The sequence below is a fragment of the Elephas maximus genome, chromosome 24, assembly GCF_024166365.1.
Source record: "Elephas maximus indicus isolate mEleMax1 chromosome 24, mEleMax1 primary haplotype, whole genome shotgun sequence".
Classification (NCBI taxonomy): Eukaryota; Metazoa; Chordata; class Mammalia; order Proboscidea; family Elephantidae; genus Elephas; species Elephas maximus.
The window spans coordinates 13504984-13528651 of NC_064842.1; the positions used below are offsets into that span (position 1 = coordinate 13504984).

At 41.4% G+C, this 23668-nt stretch overlaps 1 protein-coding gene across 1 annotated transcript in view; it reads right to left on the reverse strand.

Annotated features, from left to right (window-relative positions):
• Positions 1-23668, reverse strand: part of TP53BP2 (tumor protein p53 binding protein 2) — an 81270-nt gene that overhangs the window by 6553 nt on the left and 51049 nt on the right. The window contains exons 4-16 of the mRNA XM_049868151.1: positions 23123-23205; positions 18164-18265; positions 14412-14586; positions 13030-13211; positions 12180-12344; positions 11603-11831; positions 10180-10290; positions 9225-9373; positions 8037-8499; positions 5446-6221; positions 2355-2492; positions 1498-1631; positions 97-263 (exon numbers count right to left, since the gene is read on the reverse strand). Coding sequence (XP_049724108.1) covers positions 97-263; positions 1498-1631; positions 2355-2492; positions 5446-6221; positions 8037-8499; positions 9225-9373; positions 10180-10290; positions 11603-11831; positions 12180-12344; positions 13030-13211; positions 14412-14586; positions 18164-18265; positions 23123-23205 — 2874 coding nt within the window. The remainder of the gene's footprint in view (positions 1-96; positions 264-1497; positions 1632-2354; positions 2493-5445; positions 6222-8036; positions 8500-9224; positions 9374-10179; positions 10291-11602; positions 11832-12179; positions 12345-13029; positions 13212-14411; positions 14587-18163; positions 18266-23122; positions 23206-23668) is intronic.

A 23668-nucleotide genomic window follows, 5' to 3' on the forward strand; every position in this document is an offset into this window, starting at 1 on the left:
GAGACGCGGCGCCCCAGTAGTCACCGACCGTAGAGAAACCTAGGAGAGGGCAAGCGACTACAGCAGTGGAGACGCGGCGCCCCAGTAGGCACCGACCGTAGAGAAACTGCGAGCACTGCGTGTAGCCCTCCTCCATCTCCTCGCACTTGGCGGCGGCGGTCTGCGTGTCGCTGTAGGTCATCGCGAACACGGCGGCTCCCGACTCCACCAAAAACTTACACACCTGAACGTTGTTACACGAGGCAGCGCAGTGCAAGGGCGTCCTGGGGAGTGAAACACAGCAAGGGTCAGGAATGTTTTTCTAAACTGCACGGCACCTGGTAATCTAGAAAATTCTTAAACCAAAAATATCCCCGAAGTCTTCAACAGTTTAATCAGACGATGGTTCAGCATAAATTGTAAGCAATGTCTGTCTTAAGCATCGTGCTTTCAAGATCTATCTGCTCGGGACCAAACTGAGAACAGCGACAGGAAGCGTATGATCAATGTCACTGAACTGTCCACGTAGAAAATGTTTTTTAAAAAAACAATGAGAGAAAATCATTTGATATCTGATTTATTACAGAGTCTAAATGGCCCAACATTAAATAAAACGGGAAAAAAAGGCTATAAACTTAAAATACTAGAGAAAATATGTGATTATGATTACAACTTTAAAAAAAATTCTACACAGAAAAAAGTCGGGTTTTGGTGTTTTTTCACAAACAAAGCATTATAAATACATAATTTAAAACTTTCTTTTGGTTAAAAAAAGAAGCTAAATACAGAATTACGCGATCTATTTTATTACAGTTAGGACTGTAATTACTAGGATCATAATCATTTATAATATCTTCTGGGTTTAATGCACAACACCAGTTTCACAACATGCTCCCTGAAAAATGGATTCCGTACTCAAGTGTACCTGGGGAACTCTGTAAATTATAATCCCCTCCTGGAGAGACAGTGAACATTAGTACAGTGACATCTGTGAAGGCCTGAACTCAACTGCCTTGTTCTTCCTGGTTTTGCAAGCTTTCTGTCTTTGACAGGGTGCTGTCTTACCACTTTTCTATCACTCGTTTTAGTGGAAAATATCTGCATTTTCCTTCTCTGCCATGTTTCCACCTTACACCAGTTCCGGCTTTCACAGGTTTTACAGTATATTATAGACACCGGAAAGTTTCAGGGGCTTGGGGGAAACTTGCTTAAACTAGCACTTCTCAAATTTGCTTAACCACACTAATTAACTGTGTGCCACTTTCTAACATTTCTTATTTTTAATAGTATTTAACTACTAAACTTTTAAAAACTTCACTTACTTCCCAAATGGGAGTGGGATGACTATTACATGAATACAAGTTAACTCCTCAAAAATCTATAGCACGTCTCTCCAGCTAGATAATAAAGCAGCTTGAGGACATACGTCAATGGGTTTCTCTGCCTTCCAATAGCGCCTACAACGCTTACGCTTAACAGCTACAACTGAAGGGTGATGGACTTAACAGAAAACCTTACCATCCATCACTATCAGCGGCATTTACATTCACACCAAACTGTACCAGGAACTTAACGATTTCCGTGTGGCCCGCACACACAGCATTGTGAAGAGCTGTGATGCCTTCATCATTAGGCAGGCTTGGGTCATCGACCTGTAATGTCAATAAGAAGGGTGAGCATCACTCGGATGTCTTGTTACCTGAACCGTTGCCATTAACAGGCTCCTTAAGGTCAAGGGAATAGAAGCAGATGCCTGTGGCTTTTTTTTTTTTTTTTTTAATCATAATTAAAACCTTCAGGAACCAAGAAAAATACGCCAAGAATAATTCTAGGAAGAAGACAGCAGGAATAACCACATTAAGTAGGTGCTCACTATAAAAAGGTTTCTTAAAAAAAATTGAAGGAGCAGTACCAGGAACTATATTCTTACAGTCATTTCTGTTTATTTAGCTTCCCAACTTCCCACCACAAATTAGTTTCTAAGTAGAAGCTACATTTGCCATGGAAAGAAAAAAAGATCAACTAAAAATATTTTGAACAGTAGGCTTCTAAAAGCAGGACCACATTTGTAATTTAATATTGTATAGTTCAAGTCCATACACGATCAATTTCTAAATGAACTAATGATCTCCCTGAGAAAGAAAAGTACTCTAGAGGACCTGAAGTGAAGACCGAACTCTGCATTCTCAAAACTTTACAGTCGCACCTTTAAAATCACAGTCTATTTTGGAACATGTTCAAGAGTTTCTCCATAGCAAGCCACACCCCCCCACAAAACTTTAAAAACACATTTTCTTCAGAGTTGTTTTCTATTATAGCATTAAAACAAAATACAAGGTCTTCTTTTTTAAAAAAAGTGTTAATTATAATCATACCTCATATATAATTCTCTGCACAAGGTCAAATTCTCCCTCCAGAGATGAATCCAGAAGTAAAGCAAGGGGGTTGAATTTCACCCTCATTCCGTGAGCGATCCGCTCTGAGCCACTTTTACGTAAGTTTGTCCTTTTGCCCTGTGGAGGAAACACACGGAGAACTAAGGATCTTGGGCTGAGCAGAAGAGAGCAACAAAAGGGGAGGAACAACACCTAGTTAATCTGATGGAAGGAATTTTAAAAACGTGCATATTTAGCACATTTTATTGAATTATAGCATATTCAAAAGAAGTACACAAATCATAACATTCAGCTCATTTTCACAAACACAACCATGTAACAAAGTGGGAGGAACTTAACTTTACGAACCCCAATTAGAGTAATGCTTTACAGCATACCAAAAAAACCCCATGGGGTTTCCAAGGCTGTAATCTTTACAGAAGCAGACTGCTACATCTTTCTCCCACAGAGCAGCTGGTGGATTCGAACCACTGACCTTTTGGTTAGAAGTTAAGCACTGATCCCCTGTAACCCCAGGGCTCTTTATTACAGCATAAGTGAGGAGTGTAATCCGATGTGGCGAGTAGGCTGGCTTTCTGTCAAGTGTCAAAGTTAGCCAAGACTGATCTTTAAATTACCGATCTCATTTAGTGTAACAAATACCACGCTCTCAAATCGGGCAAGAATACAGCTCAGGATTACAACAGCCAACATCTACTCAACGGTTACTCATTTAAGCCTCACGAAGACCTATTATCTCCACTTTACAGATGTGAAAACTCAGACACACAGCCAGAAAATGGCAGAGCTGGAATCCAAACCCAAGGGATCTGGCTCCTCGGAAGCCCTTGCTCTTAACCATTTCTCTGCAAAATCCCTCCTCAGGAGAAAGCATATGATCAAGGTAAATCACAGAGATGATCAGTCTGTCTTAGATATACCAAGTAGAAGCCGCCCAGTCTTAAAGTGATATTGCTATTTTATACAGAAGAAATTTAACTACTCTTATACATACCAAAGTAGATTATCATCTTTCTACATTTTAATAAAAAACCTACTGCCGTCAAGTCGGCCCTATAGGACAGAGTAGAACTGCCCCCAAGGGAACAGCTGGTGGATCTGAACTGCTGAACTTTTTGGGTGGCAGCCAAGCTTTTGACCACTGCACCACCAGGGCTCCATACTTAATAAGTCGGGCTAAGAGCTAAGGCAAAAATTTAAACACTAGATCTAACAGCCTTACAAAATAGGTTTCTTAAACATATCCAGCTAAGTGCAAAGACCTCCTAAGGTGTCACATCCCATACATACGTCTCTTTCATCTTATCTCAGTGTGGAAAATTACCGAATGAAAAAACTTAAGGGGTACACAATATGTTTTACAAAGTTTGCAATGGCTAAAATGTTGCTTCTGGAAAAAGGGGAAGTGTAAACATTACGACTGTGGGGAATACAACTCCGTAGTGCCGTGTGAGCACGCCTGTTGTACCCACATTAAAGAATACGCTAGATAGTGAGGCTCCGTATTGTACTTGAGACTAAGAAGGAAAAACTGAACCACTTTCCTAGGAAGAGAATAAAAGAATACTTAAAAAAAAAAAAAAGCAAGTATGGTGCCTCTTTACAAACTCTGGTTTCCTTTTCCTCCTTAAAAACGTAAATTTTTTTTGACACAACAAGAAAAATAAGGGGAAATAACATGAGTAACTACAGTGTGGCACCCTGGTGGTGTAGTGGCTAAGTGCTATGGCTGTTAACCAAAAGGTCGGCAGTTCAAATCCACCAGCTGCTCCTTGGAAACTCTATGGGGCAGTTCTGCTCTTTTCTATAACGTCACTATGAGTTAGAGCGACTCGACAACAACGAGTTTGGTTTTGGTAGCTACAGTGTGAATTGGTTTTGGCCAATATGGCTTAAAACTTCTTTTCTTAAAAGAAAGAAACAAGTCTCAGGATTTCAGGGGCACAGAGTTGTTTAATGAGTATTAACCTCTATTTTCAAACTCTTTTTTTCTACAGTAAAATGTTTCCTATATAAAACTTCAAAGCAAATGTTTACTATGACCACAAAGTTGAAGTAACTCTGAGTATCTTTGAATAACATCTCATCTAAAAAATACAGTAAGGGATTGAGCACCTAAAATACATTTTTTGATCCTTAAAAAACACTATTTTGGTTTGGTCCAGGTTTTAAAAATTCATAAGCATCCTGCCTCTTTCTGTGCTTCCTAAAACAAAATGACCTCAAATTAAAGTCTGGAAATGTGGATTTTATTTACAGACCTTCTGGAATTTTGATTTCCTCTTACCTATTCCAAGGGGACATGCTAAACTTCTGAACCAAAGTTTAGTATCTGGAAGGAGTATGGAATGCATGCCTGAGTCAAAACATAGGAAACTTTAAATAACAGTATACAAAGAAACCTTAGGGGCCGTCGTGTTACCCAGAGATTTTCAAACTCTGCTCAAGTGAGGAGGAGGCAGTGCCCATCCCCACTCTGACCCAGTTATCCCGCCCTGCCCCGTTTCATCCAACCCTTCCGATTTTATCACCATTAATAAGCTTAAGGTTCCACCTACCAATATCATTAAAAATAAATCTCAGTGCTAGAAAAAGAAAAGTTTGAAAAAGAGTGATAAATCTAAGGAGAAGTGACACTCTCTGCCTGATTTGACAGAGCTGAGCTAGTGATCAAAATTTCAAATCCAGGTCTTGTCATTCCCAGTCTAGTGTTGCATTGCTAAAAGGAGACACCAGCTGGGGAAGAAACAGCAAATGTGGTATTTAACCGTTTCCTTCACAAAGAAACGGGTTCTTCCTAAAACAACAAAGATGTCCTTTATCCTGAATATACTGACTTCTGATAACATTTATAAGATCCACTCTGTACCAAGGGAATTTTAAAACAAAAAGGCGAGCTGTACAACTCCAGAGCCTATTTGCTATACTGGGTGATCTCAACACAAGCCATCTTTGATAACTGGCAGTAAGTGCTTGTTGGTGTTTCACTGATGCTTGACCATCAACCCCCTGGAAGAGCAGGACAAGGCAAAAGACTCCTGAAATGACCGCACAATCCCGCACTACTTACAGGAGGCAGAGAAACCTGCCCTGTGATTTCGGGTGGGCGCATGTTCCCAGGGTCTTCTCCCGGCCCTTCAGGTTCCCCAGACGGGTACGGCGGCGGTGGGTACGGGGGGTACTCCTCCAGGTACACGTCAAGCAGATGGGCAGCCTCCGGACTGGGTTCTTCCAAGTTACCCTGGAGATTCGGGCTGCTGTCTGGGGCTCCTTCAGACACATAGTCAAGTCCTAGAGAAGGAGCTGGCGTGTCATTGTTCTCTGTACTGGCACTTCCTGCTTCCTCTGGGGACGCTGTTTCAGGAACCAGAGAGACCACCTCCTTCTCTTGTTCCACATTTAAGTACGGATTTGGAATCTCGACTGGGCTTTCCGAGCTGGCAGTCCCTGATGCCGGCTTAGGTGGGTACGATGGGACAGAGATGGTCTCCATGGCAGCTATGGTGGTCCTCTGATACAAAAGTTTCTGAATATTTGGCCCATTAGGACCCTCGGGCTCTGTAATAGAGCTCCGTTTTTTAAGTGGCCGTGGCGCGTTGGACAGTTTCTTTCGTAGAGCTTCTAAGTCAGCATCACTCTGGTTGCGGTAAGGATGTGATAAGAAAGGCAGTAACTTGGTGGGGCTGAGTGGACGGGGAAATCTTTCATTTTCATGGTTCTCCGAAACTGAGGAAGCGGGCTCTGTTTCAGGCTCCGGGCTGCCAGGCTTGCCCTGGCTACTGGAATAGACGTTCTCTGGGTGCTGCTGTGGACTCTGGGCAGCAGCGATCACAGGCTTGCCATATACTAATTGGAAAAAGGAAAAAACCCTGATTAGTATTAATTAAGCAAAACTGGCAAGTAACAGATACGGCTAACAATAACTAAAGCTCACTTGAACATTTATTACATAATGCTCTTCAGTACAAGTGGTGTTTTTTAAATAATGACAAATGACAAAGCACAGCTTCTACCTGTGTATAACAAACTTATTACAGAGTCAAAACCCCTCCTGACTGGACCACACATCATCGTATTATGTACCAGTAAGAAAGAAAACGCTGCCTGCCAGTTAAACGGTAGGAGATCACTCCCTGTAACCTGCATCCAAATTTCAGATGTCGAAATGCAAAAAAAAAGTACCAGTTAGAATAGATGAAAACTGGTAATCCTCTCGTATGTCCAGATTAAAACTAAACATGCACTATCCAAGCTTTCATACTTTTCCAGTCAATCAACGTGAGAAACAGCTGGCCCACAAAATTAGTAAGAACTGCTTGTATTTACCAAAGCTATTTCCCGTAACATTAAGATCATATTAAAATTATCTGATTCCCAGGTCACTGTATTAGCAGTTTTCACCAAAAGACCAATGAAAAGAACAGAAAGAGTACATAGCACAGATATTGAGTTTTTGCCGTCTAACTTCCCTTCTGACATTTTCGGTCACAATTACATGCTTACCTCATGACCAGAAAGACATTTTCATTAAATTAAAACACAGCAGATTTTATTCGAGTCCTATAAACCAGATAATAATTTAGTACCCAATAAATTACCAGGCTGTGTATGTTTACCACAAGCTAATCATTTTATGATTTTATATTTAGTTAATGCCCATGCCCTCAACAGAACAACTTAAAATATAATAGTATTACAACCGCTGCCAGACCGAGTCCAGAACAACTCGACGGTGCCTGGCTGCCACCACCAACTGCTCTGACAGGAATCACAATAGAGGATCCCAGACAGAGCAGGAGAAAAATGTAGAACAAAATTCTAATTCACAAAAAAAGGACTGGACTCACTGTTCTAACAGAGACTGGAGAAACCCTGAGAGTATGGCCCCCGAACACCCTTTTAACTCAGTACAGAAGTCACTCTTGAGGCTCACCCTTCAGCCAAGGATTAGATGGGTCATTAGGGCCAACAATAACACTGGAGGAGGTGCTTCGTAGCTCAATCATGTATACGTGACTAAATGGGCATGCCAGCCCAAAAGCAAAGACAAGAGGGCAGGAAGGGACAGGAAAATTGGACAAATGGAAACAGGGAAGCCGGGATGGAAAAGGAGAGAGTGTTGACACATCACAGGGTTGGCAACCGATATCACAAAACGATCTGTGTATTGTTTAATGAGAAACTAATTTTCTCTGTAAACTTTCACGTAAAGCACACATACACACAAATACATATATATATATGTAAATATATATATATAAACACATACACGTGATAGCGTTATTTTTTAACACGAGGCAGCTGTCCGATCCTCTGTGCTGCACAGCACCTGGTCACACCTAGAGCGCAGACATGGTCTCCTGCACTGTGACTGCCCCTGGGCGTCTGTCTCCCACTCACCAGTGAGCTCCAAGAACTGGACCACATCTCATTCAATGATTACCTTCAGGGTCTACTGCAGCAGCTGACATTTAGCAAGCACTTTTTTCAACTCCCAATTAATAACAGAAGCCACAATTAATTAAATAAAACTCTTAGAACAAAACCATCAGCCAAAACAGACACAAGTAACTTTGCTGTCTGCTGATAGCTGGACGCTCTGGTGCAGGACTTTCACACCCACACCATCTGCACAGGTGAAAGTGAGACCTAGAACCTTACCACTCGCAAAGTGTGGCCCTCTGGTGTGTGTCTTGGTCAACGCACTCTGCACTGCCTGTTGGAAGTTCTTCCCGGGAGCCTGGTGCTGGGTGTACATGGAATATATTGAGCTTGCTGCCACGGTCTGTGGCTTCCTGAAGGGTGGCGGGAGGGTGTCCTTGGAAGGTTGAGGGGTGAAGGGCCGGACGGCAGCAGCGGGTGGGCTTTCTGGCTTAGAACCTGGAGGAAGGGTTTGGTCTTGGCCAGCTGCAGGCGCGCTGGTCGACAGCAGGCCTCTCTGCTGCTGTGCTGCCGTTTTGGGTTTATTTCCCACGGGTGCAACAGTTGTTGACAACTGCTGAGGATTGCCATCTGGCTTGATGTCTGACGGTGACTGATTAGTTTGTCCAAAATGAGGCAAATTAATCTGTTTTGGTTTTGTGGGAACAGGAGGTGGTACTTTAGCACCATTTTTATTTGCTACCTGTAACATACACAGTAAAAAACCAGTTAAAATCACTCTGTAACAGGATGCTTTAGAAAGCCGCATCTCACAAGTGTAAGTACACACTATTATAAACCTTAAACTTTTAAAGTGTTAAAAAGCTTTACACCTCTGGACTTAACTACATTTAATAACAGACTTCAGGAATGCAATACGCTTCCTCCCCTGGAAGACTTCCTCCCCGCATCCACTTCCTGTTTAGACAACGCTAAGTGCCCACTTGATAACTTTTCATGGCCATTTTTCATATTCACAGATGGACCAATAAGTGAAAACCATTCTGTCCACTGGAACTTCAAGCAGGCTAGACCACTGTGGTTAAAAAAATACCTAACTTGGAGTGCTGACCTATAAGCTGGTTGTCAAAGGTCAACATCATACCGTCACAGAGCATTTACCATCAAATCACTGATATGATCTCAGCTCCAAATTCTGAAGAAACAAGATACCTGAATGCACAGATACAATGTTCTTCAGTTCACTCACATTTTTTAGACAATCACATGAAATATGACCCAGAAGTAACTGCATCAGCCATTCTCCAGTTTGATGTGAGACCACAAATATACTCAAGCCAGAGAAATTAAAATAACAGAATACATACGTATTTTCTTTCTCCTGTTCTCCCGCATAGTTCTTTATCGCTTCTAAAAAATGCGCAAAGAATTACCACTAAATTTTTAAAACCGGATATTTTCAAGTACCTGAGCATCCCGTAAGATGTCTTCACTGCTCTGGTTTTTCCTCAGAGTACCAAAGGGCTGCGGGGCAGCTGGCGGGTCAACGGTGTCAAACATTGAGAAGGGACGAACCTTCTTTTCTTTCTCCCTCAGCGGAACGTCCCCATCATCAGCTGAAGGCAGGAAAAAAAAAACCACATTAATTTTCAAACTGTGTGGTAAAATTCCTTCTCCACTCGTAAGTTTGTCTCTCCTAAATTTCTTTGAAACCCTACATGCTTCAAACGTACAAATTCTGTGTGTTTCCTATGTTTAAATTGATAAAAGAATAACCAGAATGCTACGATGACAGTACCCTTAGTTCTCAGCTAAACGAAGCCATCCTGGAAATAAACTAAAATACTAGCTTACACACACTGGAAAATAAACTATCTAAAAAAAGAATACAAAGCACTTTGTAGACAACCAAAATACAATGTTCACTCCTGGACAGAGAAAAAAATGTGGAACAAAATTCAAATTCACAAAGAAGACCAGACTTACTGGTCTGACAGAGACAATTTCAGGAACCCCTGAAATTGTGGCCCCCAGACATTCTGTTAATTCACAACTGAAGCCACTCCCAAAGTTCACCTTTCAGCCAAATATTAGACAGGACTATAAAACAAACAACACCCGCGAGGAACGTGCTCCTTAGATTAATCAAGTACACGAGACCAAATGGGGAGCACCTGCCAAAAGCAAAGCTGAAAAGGCAGGAAGGAGCAGGAAAACCCGCACAAATGGAAGCGGGGAACCCAGGGTGGAAAGGGGGAGAGTGCTAACACACTGCGGGGACTGCGACCGATGTCACAAACCAATTGTGTATATATTTTTTGAGCGAGAAATTTATTTGCTCTGTAAACTTTCACCTAAAGCACAATTTAACGTTTAAAAATATATATATAAAATGTTCAGGATGAGCACAAATAAACCTTACCTTGGTCCTGAGCGTTCCCAGGGCTTTTAGATACAGAAACTGAGCCTTGGCTCTGGAAAAGGTCTGCGTTTGAATGACTCCAGTCAAGGCCAACTGGGTGGATCTTAGGGCCTAGGATGCAGGGAAGCAGCTATAAATAACCCAGTATTCTAAGAGTTTTTTTAACGGTTCATCTTCCTGCTAAGAATTTTAATCTCTAAAAACAGCTTTCCATTTCAGAGTCACAATAACATCTCGGTAAACTTATTTAGAAAATACTGTATCAGATTTCTATTTCTAACTTAAAATTTTCCCCTTACTCAAGCAATTTAAAATGAGTCACAGCAAACGCAAGGTCTGCTCTAACCAGCAGGAGCGCGTTACTCTTCCCTGTGAAAGAAAACACCACTCCGGGGCACACAGACAGTGAGGCCGGTCTGGCCGCCTAGGGGATGGACGTGGCCTCGAACACCACCAGGGATGCACGCACAACCAAACGCAGGGATGCAGGCTTCTAACCCAGGACACCCTTTATTTACCGTTTTCCTACACTAACATTTTAATGTCAGAAGCTAGGGCTTTTATTTTTCCTTACAGAAAAAAACAAATGTAACTCTTTCTACAATAAGACATTTCTTCAACTCTCACCTAAATCACAATTTAAATTTTTTTTTAAAAGATATTTCTTCACAGTAGTAATTATGGCAAAATAGTGAGTCATTTTAAAATTAGCTATATTTTACACACGATTGTGGTTAGGGAAAACAGGCTACTACTTTTCCTTTCCAGGGGTCTGAGTGATAAGATCATTAAAAGATGTTTTTACCCTGCATTTCCCAAAACTTCCTCTCCACTGCGTCCCCGACCACCACAAAACCCTGGCTTAAAGGCCCCACGTACGGAGGCCGACACAGAATGCAAAGATGAGGACATGCAGTGCTTATCCACAGAGGGCAAGCAGCCTCTGGTCTTTTCACGTTTATCTCCCAATATCTTTACCTTCAGTCTAAGAATTCACCAGCAGGCAAACTCTCCAGTTAAGCGCATACAAATACTGAACACCATTCGTCCCCAGAATGGACTCCCAGCCTCACCTCCTATAACCCATGACACCACGAACACTTACACAGGTGGTATTTTTACACAAAAAGAACAGCTCTCAACTAACAACAGATCAAAACTTCCCTATTAACAAAAAAGAACTTTTCAAAACAATTTTTCAGATCTGCAGAACTATTTTACTTCTTTTCCAGAAAATAACTATTATTTAGGGTTAAAAAAAAAACTTATTGCACTAGCAGAGAATACAAAGGGATTCTTAGAATGTAAAAATCAGCAAAGCATATGATCACAAATGTTTTTTTAAAAAACACTAAATCTGAAAAAATAATTGTGGGGGTGGGGGCAGAAGGACTTGGAAATGACTCATTTTTTTTTTTTTTACCTTTAGCTTGGGAAGCGGTGCCAGCTCTCATATTCGGCAGTGTCTGCATTTTCATCGGCCCCTCTGAAGCCTGCGTGGCCAAGGCCCCATCCGGCACGGCTGGCTTCACCAGGAGCTCGGGCCTCGAGGGGATCCGCGGCATAGTGGACGACTGGATATAGGGACCAACCGCAGCCACTCGACTCGGTGCTGACCCGGCTTGCTGGGGAGGACTCCCATCAGAGGAAACCTTAGCAAACAAGAGCACAGGTCTTTAGTGCTACAACCCATACTGGATAAGGAATGGAGAAAGAGTTGTGAATTTTAAGTGCTCATAATTTTTTTTAAAACAAGCACCTTCAGAATCTAGCCCAAGTCTCCAGGAAACGTCCCAAAACAAAAACACAAAGAATTCTCACTCGTACTCTGTTACAAGCATCCGAATGAAATGCAGAGCTCCACAGGTAGTAACATTAAAGGGTCAAAGAACAGTGGATTCCTTTTGGGGATCCACACACGGCCCCTCTCTCCCAAGCGATTCTGCAGAAGCCGCTGATGAATAGGGGAGCTCCCGGCCCACTACACACAGCCCCCTTACTGGCAGATTCTCCTTCTGCTGCAGGGCTGCCTTCTTCTTCCACAGCCGCTCTCTCAGCTCGTTCACACGCTTATCCATGACTACCACTTCTGAATTGCGCTTATTCAGGCACTCCCTCTGTCGCTGAAGCTTGGCACTCTGCTCTTGATTCAGTTTGTTTCTTAACTGAAGGAAAAAAAATGAAACGAGAAAAAAGGTAGCCAGGGAGCAGGGAGAAAAATTTCTCAAACAGAAAATCACATGGATAACTATTATGTAATTTCTAAAAACGTAAGGTTCCTCCACCCCTCCACGACTCTCATCTTGGATTAAAATTAAGTAACACCTGTGTCAGACCACCGGCTGACGTTGAGGAATGCCTCAAATTTCTGGTATGAGGTCCTATATAAGATTTCGCTAAAAAGCTAAAAAAAAACAAACAAAAAAAGCAACCAAAAGCCAGCCTTTCTGCCACTTACATGAACAACTCTGTGCTTCTGGAGGATTCCCTGGGTGGTGCAGTTAACACACTCAGCTGCCAACTGAAAGATCTGAGCCCACCCAGAGGCTCTTCAGAAGAAAGGTCTACCTCCAAAAAATCAGCCATTGAAAAAACAATGCAGTACAGTTCTACTCGGACACACAACTACGGCAACTGGCGGAGAGGAGGTTGTTAGCTGCTGCTGAGTCGACGCTGACTCGGGGTGACCTCATGTGTGCAGAGTAGATCACCAGGCGTGTCGTCTTCCATGGTGCCTCTGGGTGGGTTCAGCCCACCAAACTTCTGGCTAATAGTTGAGGGCTTACCCGTTTACACCCCCAGGGACTAGAGGGAAAGCTACGCTGTACTCAGTAACCAGGTGAGGTTTACCTGCAGTTCCCTGTAGAGGCGGTCGAGCTCAGCCACTGCAGACTGGCTGTCTTGGTGGCCATCAATCCTGCCATTCTTGAGCATCTCCAGCTGTCTCGTCAGTTCCTCTACCTTTGACGTGGCCAGAACGAGCTCCCTCTGCTTCTGCTGGAACAAGCTATTCATCTGCTCAATTTCCTCCACTAGAGCAGGAATGAGAACAGCAACAAGAGTTGAAAAGAAGGGATTACCTCCCAGGCAACCAGGCTTTACGATAAACCTTCTAATAAAAAGTAGAGGGATTTCTCAGAAATGTCCTAAAACCAACTTAATTCTTTTATAAGCAAATGAAACCACACACACATTTCTAAATGAAAAAAAATCCCTACCTTGATCAAAACTCTCAGTCAAAAAATGCCTAGGAAAAAAAAACACTATGCTTTCAAAGGTAATTTAGAAACCGTTCCTAAAACACTGAACAGCTGAATTCAATGCACAGGAAATAGTGACATTAAAACTGTAGTGACCTCCACCAGTCTGAGTCCAGAACAACTAGATGGTGCCTGGCCACCAAGTCTTCTCTGACAGGGATCACAATAGAGAGTCCTGGACAGAGCAGGAGAAAAATGTACAACAAAATTCAAATTCACACACACACAGAAAAATAGACCAGACTTACTGGTCTGACAGAGGCTGGAGGAACCCCCAAGACTATGGCTCCCTCTTAACTGAGAGCTGAAGCCACTTCTGAAGTTCATCCTTCAGCCAAAGATTAAAACAAAACAAACCCATCATTGCAAGTCGATTCTGACTCATAGCGACCCTACAGGACACAGTAGAACTGCCCCACAGAGTTTCCAAGGAGTGGCTGGTGAATTCGAGCTGCCAACCTTCTGGTTAGCAGCAAAGCTCTTAACCACTAAGCCACCAGAGCTCAGCCAAAGGATAGACAGACTTATAAAACAAACTGACACATGTGAGGAATGCGCTTCTTAGCTCAATCATGTATACGGGACCAAATGGGCAACACCTGCCCAAAAGCAATGATGAGAAGGCAGGAAGGGACAGGAAAAATGCACAGATGTAAATGGGGAACCTGGGCTGGGGAAGGGGAGAGTGTTAACACATTGTGGGAATTGCAACCAATGTCATAAAGCAATGTGCATATAAATTTTTGAATGAGAAACTAATTTGTCCCGTAAACCTTCACCTAAAGCTCCCCACAAAAAATAACTATAGCACGTGCATTATACTTTTTCAAAAAATTCTTACAGAGTTATCACAAACTTTCATTGCATTTTTCTTCTTATTTACTACACATTCATATAAACCTCCTACACCGACGTGTCTTCTTACACCACGGAGCCTTCAGTATTGAAGTCCACCTGCTAGCGGGAACTCACCCAGCTTCCCGTTGCTCAGCCTCTTCTGTTCCACGTGGCCTTTAAGCGCTCTCACTTTTTTTAGCTTAGCTTCCTGATTCTCAGCGATTTCTTTCAGCCTCTTAAGTTTCTCCTGCTCAGCAGCTTGCTGCTGCTGACGCTGATCTTGCTCTTTCAAAAACTTGAGGCGTTGTTCCTAAAGAGAAAAGCCATCCTCGGGTGTATTATTTTCGTAGGTATACCACTAACCAGAAACCCTGGTGGCCTAGTGGTTAAGTGCTACGGCTGCTAACCAAAGGGTCGGCAGTTCGAATCCGCGAGGCGCTTCTTGGAAACCCTATGGGGCAGTTCTCCTCTGTCCTATAGGGTCGCTATGAGTCGGAATCGGCTCGGCGGCACTGGGTTTTTGGTTTGGTATACCACTAACCTAGAAATAACCGAGCCGCAGACCTCAGACACTGAGATTGCAGTGCACCTGACACTTTGTTCTGGACTCACCACCTGTCCTACGTGCCGCACTGGAACCACCTTGGAGGTGTGTTTAAAGCACACGCCCCTGGGCCTAATCCTAGACTTAACAAATCAGCATCTCACGGGAGGAAGGTCCAGGAATCAGTATTTCTAACCCAAGCGCTCTTATGCAGCAAGCAACCAGCAAACCTTGAGCTGGTTCTCACGGACAGCTGCTATGAGGCTACAAAGGAGCTCGTGTGCAGATGGGAGGCAGTGTTAGAAACTGGCTAAAGGTAGACTTTAGAGTAAAATTCGGATTCAAACTCAAGCTCTGCCACTTACTAGCTACGAAACCCTAGGCAAGCTCGAGAACCTCACTCGGTCTATGAGTCGATGTTTCTTTGTCTAGAAAACAGGGATGATGAATAGTAACTATCTCAAAAGGCTATTAAAAAAAAAACCCCACTGTCATCGAGTCGATTCCGACTCACAGTGACACTACAGGACAGAGCAAAACTGCTACCTAGGGTTTCCAAGGAGCGCCTAGTGGATTCAAACTGCTGACCTTTTGGTTAGCAGTCAAACTCTTAACCACTACGCCACCAAGATTTCCCATAAGGCTATAGTGATAGGGATAACTAAATGAAATGTGAAATGCAAAGCTCTTTAAACGGTAACTTACACAGTACATACTCAACAAATAGCAGCTGAGAAGGGCTAAAGAAACGCCTTAACACCTTTAGAAAACTATGATTATGCAACTTAAACATTTATATTTCTATTATGTTAAACATTTTGATTAAAACAGAGTAACAGAGCCATACCACTTATAATCAAAGGTGAATGTCTACTCAGAATAATATGCTTAAAACATATAAATAATGCAAAGAATTTCAAATTAAGGACCCCAAGGTTAGAGATTTATTTTGCAACCATCAACCTTTTTATTTGAACATGTGTCCTTGTTCTCAATGTATGGAGCGTAAGCACTGCCTGGGAGAATGTCAGAAGTGCAGAAACTCAGACCCCATCCCATACGCACTGAATCAGAATCTGTATTTTTAACAAGATTCCTTCATATGCTTATTAACGTTTGAGAAGCAATGATATATGTGATATTGAAAATGCTGACGCCTGGTATTACAAATAGGAATAGGTATACAAGAGTTCTAGGAAGTACTGTATGGAAGGTCACAGTGTATGCTGACAAATGCCTTCGAAAATCCCTGGCCATTACTTGAAAGCCCTGTGGGGTGACTTGCTATGTCATCCCCCAGTTTCGGTGAACTTATTATCACTGCAAGGCTGGTCTGATGCAGGTACTGAGTGTTTAGATTCACTGGTCTCAACACTGGTCCAGCCCACTGCCTGTGTTTTGTAAGTAAAGTTTTACTGGCACATAGTCACACCCACTGAGTTAAGTGCTATCTGTGGCTGCTTCCACACTAAAACAGAAAAGCTGAGTCATTTCATCAGATAGTATTGCAGACCAAAAAAAAACAAAAACCAAACCCAGTGCCGTCCAGTCGATTCCGACTCATAGCAACCCTACAGGACAGAGTAGAACTGCCCCATAGAGTTTCCAAGGAGCGCCTGGCAGATTTGAACTGCTGACCCTTTGGTTAGCAGCCGCAGCACTTAACCACTATAGTATTGCATAGGAAGCCAAAAATATTTATTATATGGCCCTTCACAGAGAAAGCTTGACGCCATCTGGTTTAGACGTTGGCAGAAGACCCAGGAGTAAGACTGTTCTTGGTCTCGTTCAAGGACAGGACTGGGATTAGTTTGTGAGTGTAGAAATGGCCTCAAATAAAAGCAAGCAGCCTGTTATGGTATCAAGTGGCAGAAGGGGGCAGCGGTGGTATTAAAAAAAAAAACACGCTGCTGTGGAGTCGATTCTTTTCGTTAGCAGCCATAGCTCTTAACCACTATGCCACAAGGGTTTCCATGTGTTGGCATTAGTGAACCCTGGTGGCATAATTGTTAAGCGCTACAGCTCTAACCAAAAGATTGGCAGTTAGAATCCACCAGGCACTGCTTGGAAACTCTATGGGGCAGTTCTACTCTGTCCTATATGGTCACTGTGAGTCAGAATCGACTCAGTGGCAACCGTGTTGGTATCAGTGAACTTTAAAGTTTCCCTTGCTGTAGTAATGATCCAGGTCAGCCCCGAGTAGTTCCTGTAGGAAAGCTGAAGCCTTCTTTACGCCTTGCCTGTTTCGCTGATGCTCAACATAGCATGTGTCATGGGTTGAATTGTGTCACTCAAAAATGTGTCAACTTGGCTAGTCCATGATTCCCAGTATTGTGTGGCTGCCTACCATTGTGTCACCAGATGTGATTTTCCTATGTGTTGTAAATCCTACCTCTATGATGTTAATGAGGCAGGGTTAGATGCAGTTGTGTTAATGAGGCAGGACTCAATCTACAACATTAGGTTGTATCTTGAGTCAATCTCTTGCAGTTATGTTAATGAGGCAGGACTCAATCTACAACATTAGGTTGTGTCTTGGGCAGAGAGGAGGGGTACCTCATACCACCAAGGAGGCAGCGACGGAGTCAGCCCTGGGATTAGTTTGTGAGTGTAGAAACGGCCCCAAATAAAAGCAAGCAGCCTGTTATTGTATCAAGTGGCAGAAGGGGGCAGCATTGGTCCATCCTTTGGACCTGGGGTCCCTGCACTGAGAAGCTCCTAGACCAGGGGAAGATTGATGACAAGGACATTTCCCCAGAGCCTACAGAGAAAGCCTTCCCCTGGAGCTGGTGCCCTGAATTTGTACTTCTAGCCTCATGGACTGTGAGGTAATAAATTTCTCTTTGTTAAAGCCACCCACTTTTGGCATTTCTGTTACAGCAGCACTAGGTAACTAATACAGCATGGTTAGTCTTCATCAGAATCAGGAGTCAGGAAGAGCCTGAACAACTGGGATGATGTAAGGTTTTCACTCTTCACACAGAAGTATCTAAAAAACAAACACTACAGCAAAAGGAAGAAAGTACCACATTGCAGGTGCCTTTGGGCTCATAATATCAACTCTTCTCTGTGAGCTAGCTGGCTTATAAATGAGGGTGGGATGTAAACAGCTTTATACACACATTATAAAGTGGCCTGTTAACTAACTAACCACTAACCACTGCCATCGAGTTGATTCCGACTCATAGCACCCTATAGGACAGAGTAGAATTGCCCCATAGACTTTCCAAGGAGCGCCTGGTGGATTCGAACTGCAGACCTTTTGGTTAGCAGCTGTAGCTCTTAGCCACTACGCCACTAGGGTTTCCAGTGGCCTGTTAGGTCTTTTAAAACAAGACATTACCTTGGTAGCCAGCATTTGTTGCTGTGCCTCAATCTGTTGCTGCTGACGAGATGCCATTTCCTGAAGTTCAGCAAGAGTCAGGTCCATTCTAGGACTATTCACCTAGAGGCAAGAACATAAGCAAACAAACATCATGACACATGTTCTAAAATGCTCACAGAAAGTCCTCCTCTGAAGTCTGTTTATAAACTCCACCTGAACCACGACAAAGTTACTTAGCCATTTTTTTCATAATATTAAACAGACCATTAATTTTTATATATTAATATCTATCTCATTCCAAAGATAATGAAGAAACTTAATAAGTTAAGATGTAAAACATACTAATATACAAACCAACAATCTTTTTTTTTCCCTCTTCTACTGTGAAAAACAATCTTTTATTTTAAGTTGTTAATTTAAAGTTTCAGTAGCTGGAGATATAAATGGAAGAGTTCAGCATTATCTTGTTCAGTAGCTAGCTTGTATCAGGACAGTAGTGTTTGATCATATTAAACACGAAATTAGGTGGCGCATTGGCAGCAAACCTAGAATATGGTCACCAGAACGTCAATTAAGACTGCGACAGTAACTAGATGGTACCCGGCTACCACCACCAACCACTCTGACAGGGGTCACCAACAGAGAGTTCCGGACAGAGAGGAAGAAAAATGTAGAACAAAATTCAAATTAACAAAAAAAGACCAGACTTATTGGTCTGACAGAGACTGGAGGAAGCCCCAAGACTATGGAAGCTAGATCCTCTGCTAACCGAGAACTGAAATCACTCCCGAAGCTTGCTTTTCAGACAAAGATTACAAGGGCCTATAAAACAAACAGTAACACAAGTGAGAAATCTGCTTCTTAGTTTAATCAAATATACGAGACCCAATGGGCATCTCCTGCCCAAAAGCAAGACGAGAGGGCAGGAAAAGACAGGAACTGGACGAATGGACACAGGGAACTCGGGTGGAAAGGGGGAGAGTGCTGTCATACTGTGAGGATTGCAACCGATGTCACAAAACAATACGTATATAAATTTTCAAATGAGAAACTACCTTGAGCTGTAAACCTTCACCTAATGCACAGTAAAATTAAAAAGAAAAACGATAGTGGTTTTAGAAAATTCAAGATATATTGGGTCATCAGAACAAAGATGCCTAGTCTCACGACTTCTGTTCAACATTGTTCTAGAGGTTCTAGCCAGTGCAATAAAGCAAGAAAAAGAAATAGATAGCAACCAGATTGGAAAGAAAGGAGTTAAACTGTCTTTATTTAAAAGACAACATACCATCTATGAAAAAGACCCCATGGAATCTACAAAAAGAGCTACCAAAACTAAAAAGATAGTGTAGCACAATTGTAAGGTAAAAGATCAATACCAAAAATCAATTGTATTTCCATATATTAGTACAATCAGAAATAGAAATTCAAAAAGAAAACAATACCTTTTACGATAGCATCATAATATGAAATACTTAGGGATAAATTTAACAAAAGCTGTGCAAGACCTGTACACTGAGAACTACAAAACTCTGTGAAAAAGACAAACAGAGAGACAGTATAGAATGTTGGTAAGTTTAGAGAGATGGTATAACATGTTGATGAGTTTAAAGAGATGGTATGGTATGTTGATGAGCTGAAAAGCTCAATATTGTCAAGATGTCAGTTGTTCCCAAGCTGATCTATAATCAACGGAATCCCAATCAAAATCTCTGCAAGTTCTTTCGTAAAAATTGACAGGCTGATTCTAAAATTCATATGCAAATGCAAAGGATCTAGAATGGTCAAAACAACTTTGAAGAAGAATAAAGTGGAGAAGTTACACTACCTGACTTCAAGACTTGTAAGTTCTAGTAATCAAGACAGTGTGGTGCTGACATCGACACAGATAAACAGATCAATGGAACAGAACACAGCATCAAGAAATGGACCCACACATATACGAGCAACTGATTTTAGACACAGGTACTAAAGGCAATTAAGTGGCGAAAAAACAGTCTTTTCAACAAATACTGCTTATATAATTGGTTATCCAAACACAAGAAAAAAAAAAAAAACGTTGATCCTCATACCACATACAAATGGTATCATAAACCTAAACGTGAATCCTAAAACTACAATGCTTCCAAAAGAAAACAGAGAAAAAAATCTTTGTGGCCTAAGACTGGGAAAAAATTTCTTCAGATGCAACACCAAAAGCTCTTTCCATAAAAGAAAAAAATGATCAACTCCATGTCATCGAACTTAACAACATCTGCTCTTCAAAAAAGACAGTGTCAAGGAAAAAAGACAAACCAGGGACTGGAATAAAGTATCTGTATCATATAACGGATAAAAGTCATATATATCTGATAAAAAACAAAACCTATCAAATTATACATTTAAAATATGTGCAGTTTATGGTATGTCAATTATACCTTAAAGCTTTTTTTTTTTTCCAAAAAAATAAGCCCTAGTGTTTTGTGGGGGTTACACTGGCTAAGACTCAGTCAAATCCTGTTAATGGCTAAGACTATTTATACTATCCTTGAATCATCCTTTCATCACTGTGAGGTAATTATAAAAACAAAGAGTAGGAACAGGAAAAAACTTCAGGAAAGGCTAAGTAGGAGCAAATGGTTTCTTTACATAATCTGGACTCTAACACAGACTTACTTAGATTGGAGAAGGTAACTTAGTTAAGCTGTACCAAAAAAAACCAAACCCACTGCCGTCAAGTCAATCCCAATTCATAGAGACCCTATGGGACAGAGTAGAACTGCCCCCCACAGAGTTTCCAAGCAGCACCTGGTGGATTTGAACTGCCAACCTTTTGGTTAGCAGGCATAGCAGTATTAAAAATTATGAGTTCTGGAAAAAGGTCCAGAAGGTATACCAGAGATACTTGCCGAGTCATACGCAGCAGCACTTAAAGCACTGCTGTTACTACATACGTCTCTCTTTTTCTAAAAGACACAGCAACAAACCAACCACACAAAGAAATGAATACTTCTTAAAGTTTGTTCGATAGGTATTTTGTTCTGAATCTGTGGTACATTAAGCACCTAATGTCTTATAATATTCAGCCATGCAGACTATTAAAATTAATCATTAAAATTAAAATTACCATCTGACAAGAATCTAATAAGCAAAACGCATATAAAACTTCAAGAGCTTAACAACAAAAATATAACCCAATTCTAAAGTGAACAAAGGACTTGAAGAGACATTTCATCAAAGAGGATATTCAAACGGCCATAAAACACATGAAAAGATGCTCAGCGTCATTAGCCATCAGAGAGTTGCAAATCAAACCACAATGGATTTCACTCCCACTAGGATGGCTAAGATTAAAAACAAACAGAAATAACAAATGTTGGTGAGGATGTGGGGAAATTGGAACCCTTATCCACTGCTGGTGGGACTGCAAAATGGTTCAGTCACTGTAGAGACAGTGTGTTAGTTTCTCAAAAAACTAAAAGTAGAACTACCATTATGACCCACTCCTAGGTATATACCCAAAAGACTTGAAAACAGAGACTCAAAAAGAGACTTGTGCACCAATGTTCATTGGAGCACTATTCACAATAGCCAAAAAGTACAACAACCTAAATGCCCGTCAACAGATTAATGGATAAACAAAATGCAGTACATACATACAATGGAATCTACTTAGCCAGGTGGAGAAATGGAACCTTGATACTTGTTACAGTATAGATGGAACTTGAGGACATTATGCTCGGTGAAATAAGCCAATCACAAAATGACAAATATTGTATGACCTCACTTACATAAAAAGACAAGAAAAGGCAAATGTGGAGAGACCAAAGTTTATTAGTGGTTACCAGGAGTGCATGGGAGGGGCAAGGGGTACTAATGGTGATGGAAGAATTGTATTGATTAAGGGTAGGGTGCATGGCCGTTTATTAGAATTGCTGTCAATAAGTTGTACACCTATAAAAAGTTGAATTGGCAAAAGTTGTGTGATAGATATTACAACAAAGACTGAAAAAAAAGAAAAAGAGTAGCTGCTAAGGCTGCTTATGTATAATCAAACACCTCATAGGATTTTGTTCCATGGTTTCATGGGATAGCCCAGTTAACTGGCCTAGTAACATGTTCAGTGCTTCTATTCTACCTCCTAGTTCACTGGGTAGTGCTCAGGTCTTGAAAGCTTACAAGCAGCCAATCAAGGCACAATTGGTCTCTATTCAGAAGAAGGAGAGTCAGGGATAGGAGGAGGATGTGGAACGTGTGTGTGCCTCACTGCCTCCATGAACAACTGCCTCCTGGGCCATGAGGCTAGAAGAACTGGATGGTGCCCGGCTACCAGTACTGAACATTTTGAGCAAAGCTTCCACAGAAGAATTTTGACCAAAAGGAGGAGAATGGAGAACAGAACTTCAAGTTCTCACGGACTCAAGACTTTCTGGAGCCATGAAGGGTAGACGAACCCCTGAAACTAATGCCCTGAGATATGCTTTAAACCTTAAACCAAAAATGTTCCCTGAAGTCATCTTAAAACCGAACAGTAGTTTAGCTTAACTAGTAAAAAAAGGTCTGCCTTGAGCATTATGCTCTTTTAAGAACTATCTATATGGGATCAAATTGACAACAGGAACTAGAAAGATTAGATAGGAACCTTAGGGAGCAGTGAGTTTATACTAATGAGGGAGGAATAACTCAGAAAAGGAGGGTGAGAATGAGTACACAATTCGAAGAATATAATCAATGTCACTAAATTGTACATGTAGAAACTGTTGAACTGATGCATGTTCTGCTGTGTATATTCTCAACAACAATAACAAACTAAATAAAATGTAGGGAAAAAATTAAAATCCTCATTAAAATTAAGAGTTTCTATGAAATAAATATAAGCTTTTTTAAAAAAAGTCATCCTTAACTCATTAAATAACAAATTACTGATAAACGAGACCTGAAGGTTCAAAAAGCAGTACCGTTGCGGTGTACATAGCATGGGTAAAAATAATCACTTACGCCATTCTCTTTTCTTCGATGTTCACCAGGAACTTTCACGCCATTTCTTTTTAAACTTGGATCCTGAGACCTTGGTCCACTCACTAAGCACAAAATTTAAAAAGCACGTATTAACACTACAGTTGACAGATATTATACATGAGTTCATTTCTGAGTTCTCTTGTTACTGCTGCTTGATACTTTAAGTTGAAAGTATACTTATAACAACACATTTTCTAATGGCACTGGAGTTAAGGTTTCATAATTTGGCCTATTTTGGAAAATCAGTTACTTGGAATATCGAATAGTGAGCACCACTCAGCATCACATGTTAACTGTTCAATAGGAAAGCTGCATGATTCAGATACCAAAAGAGGGAAAATTCACAAAATAAACACACTTCTGATTAACGGGTAATTCACACCATTCACTTATCATTGCTCCAATCCTACTTCTCTACTTAACTACTCACTTGTGAAATCAGGAATGGCTTCATCGAAAGGAATAAGTAAATAACGTTAATGGGGGAGGAATAACTTAGAAAAGGAGGGTGAGAATGGTTGCACA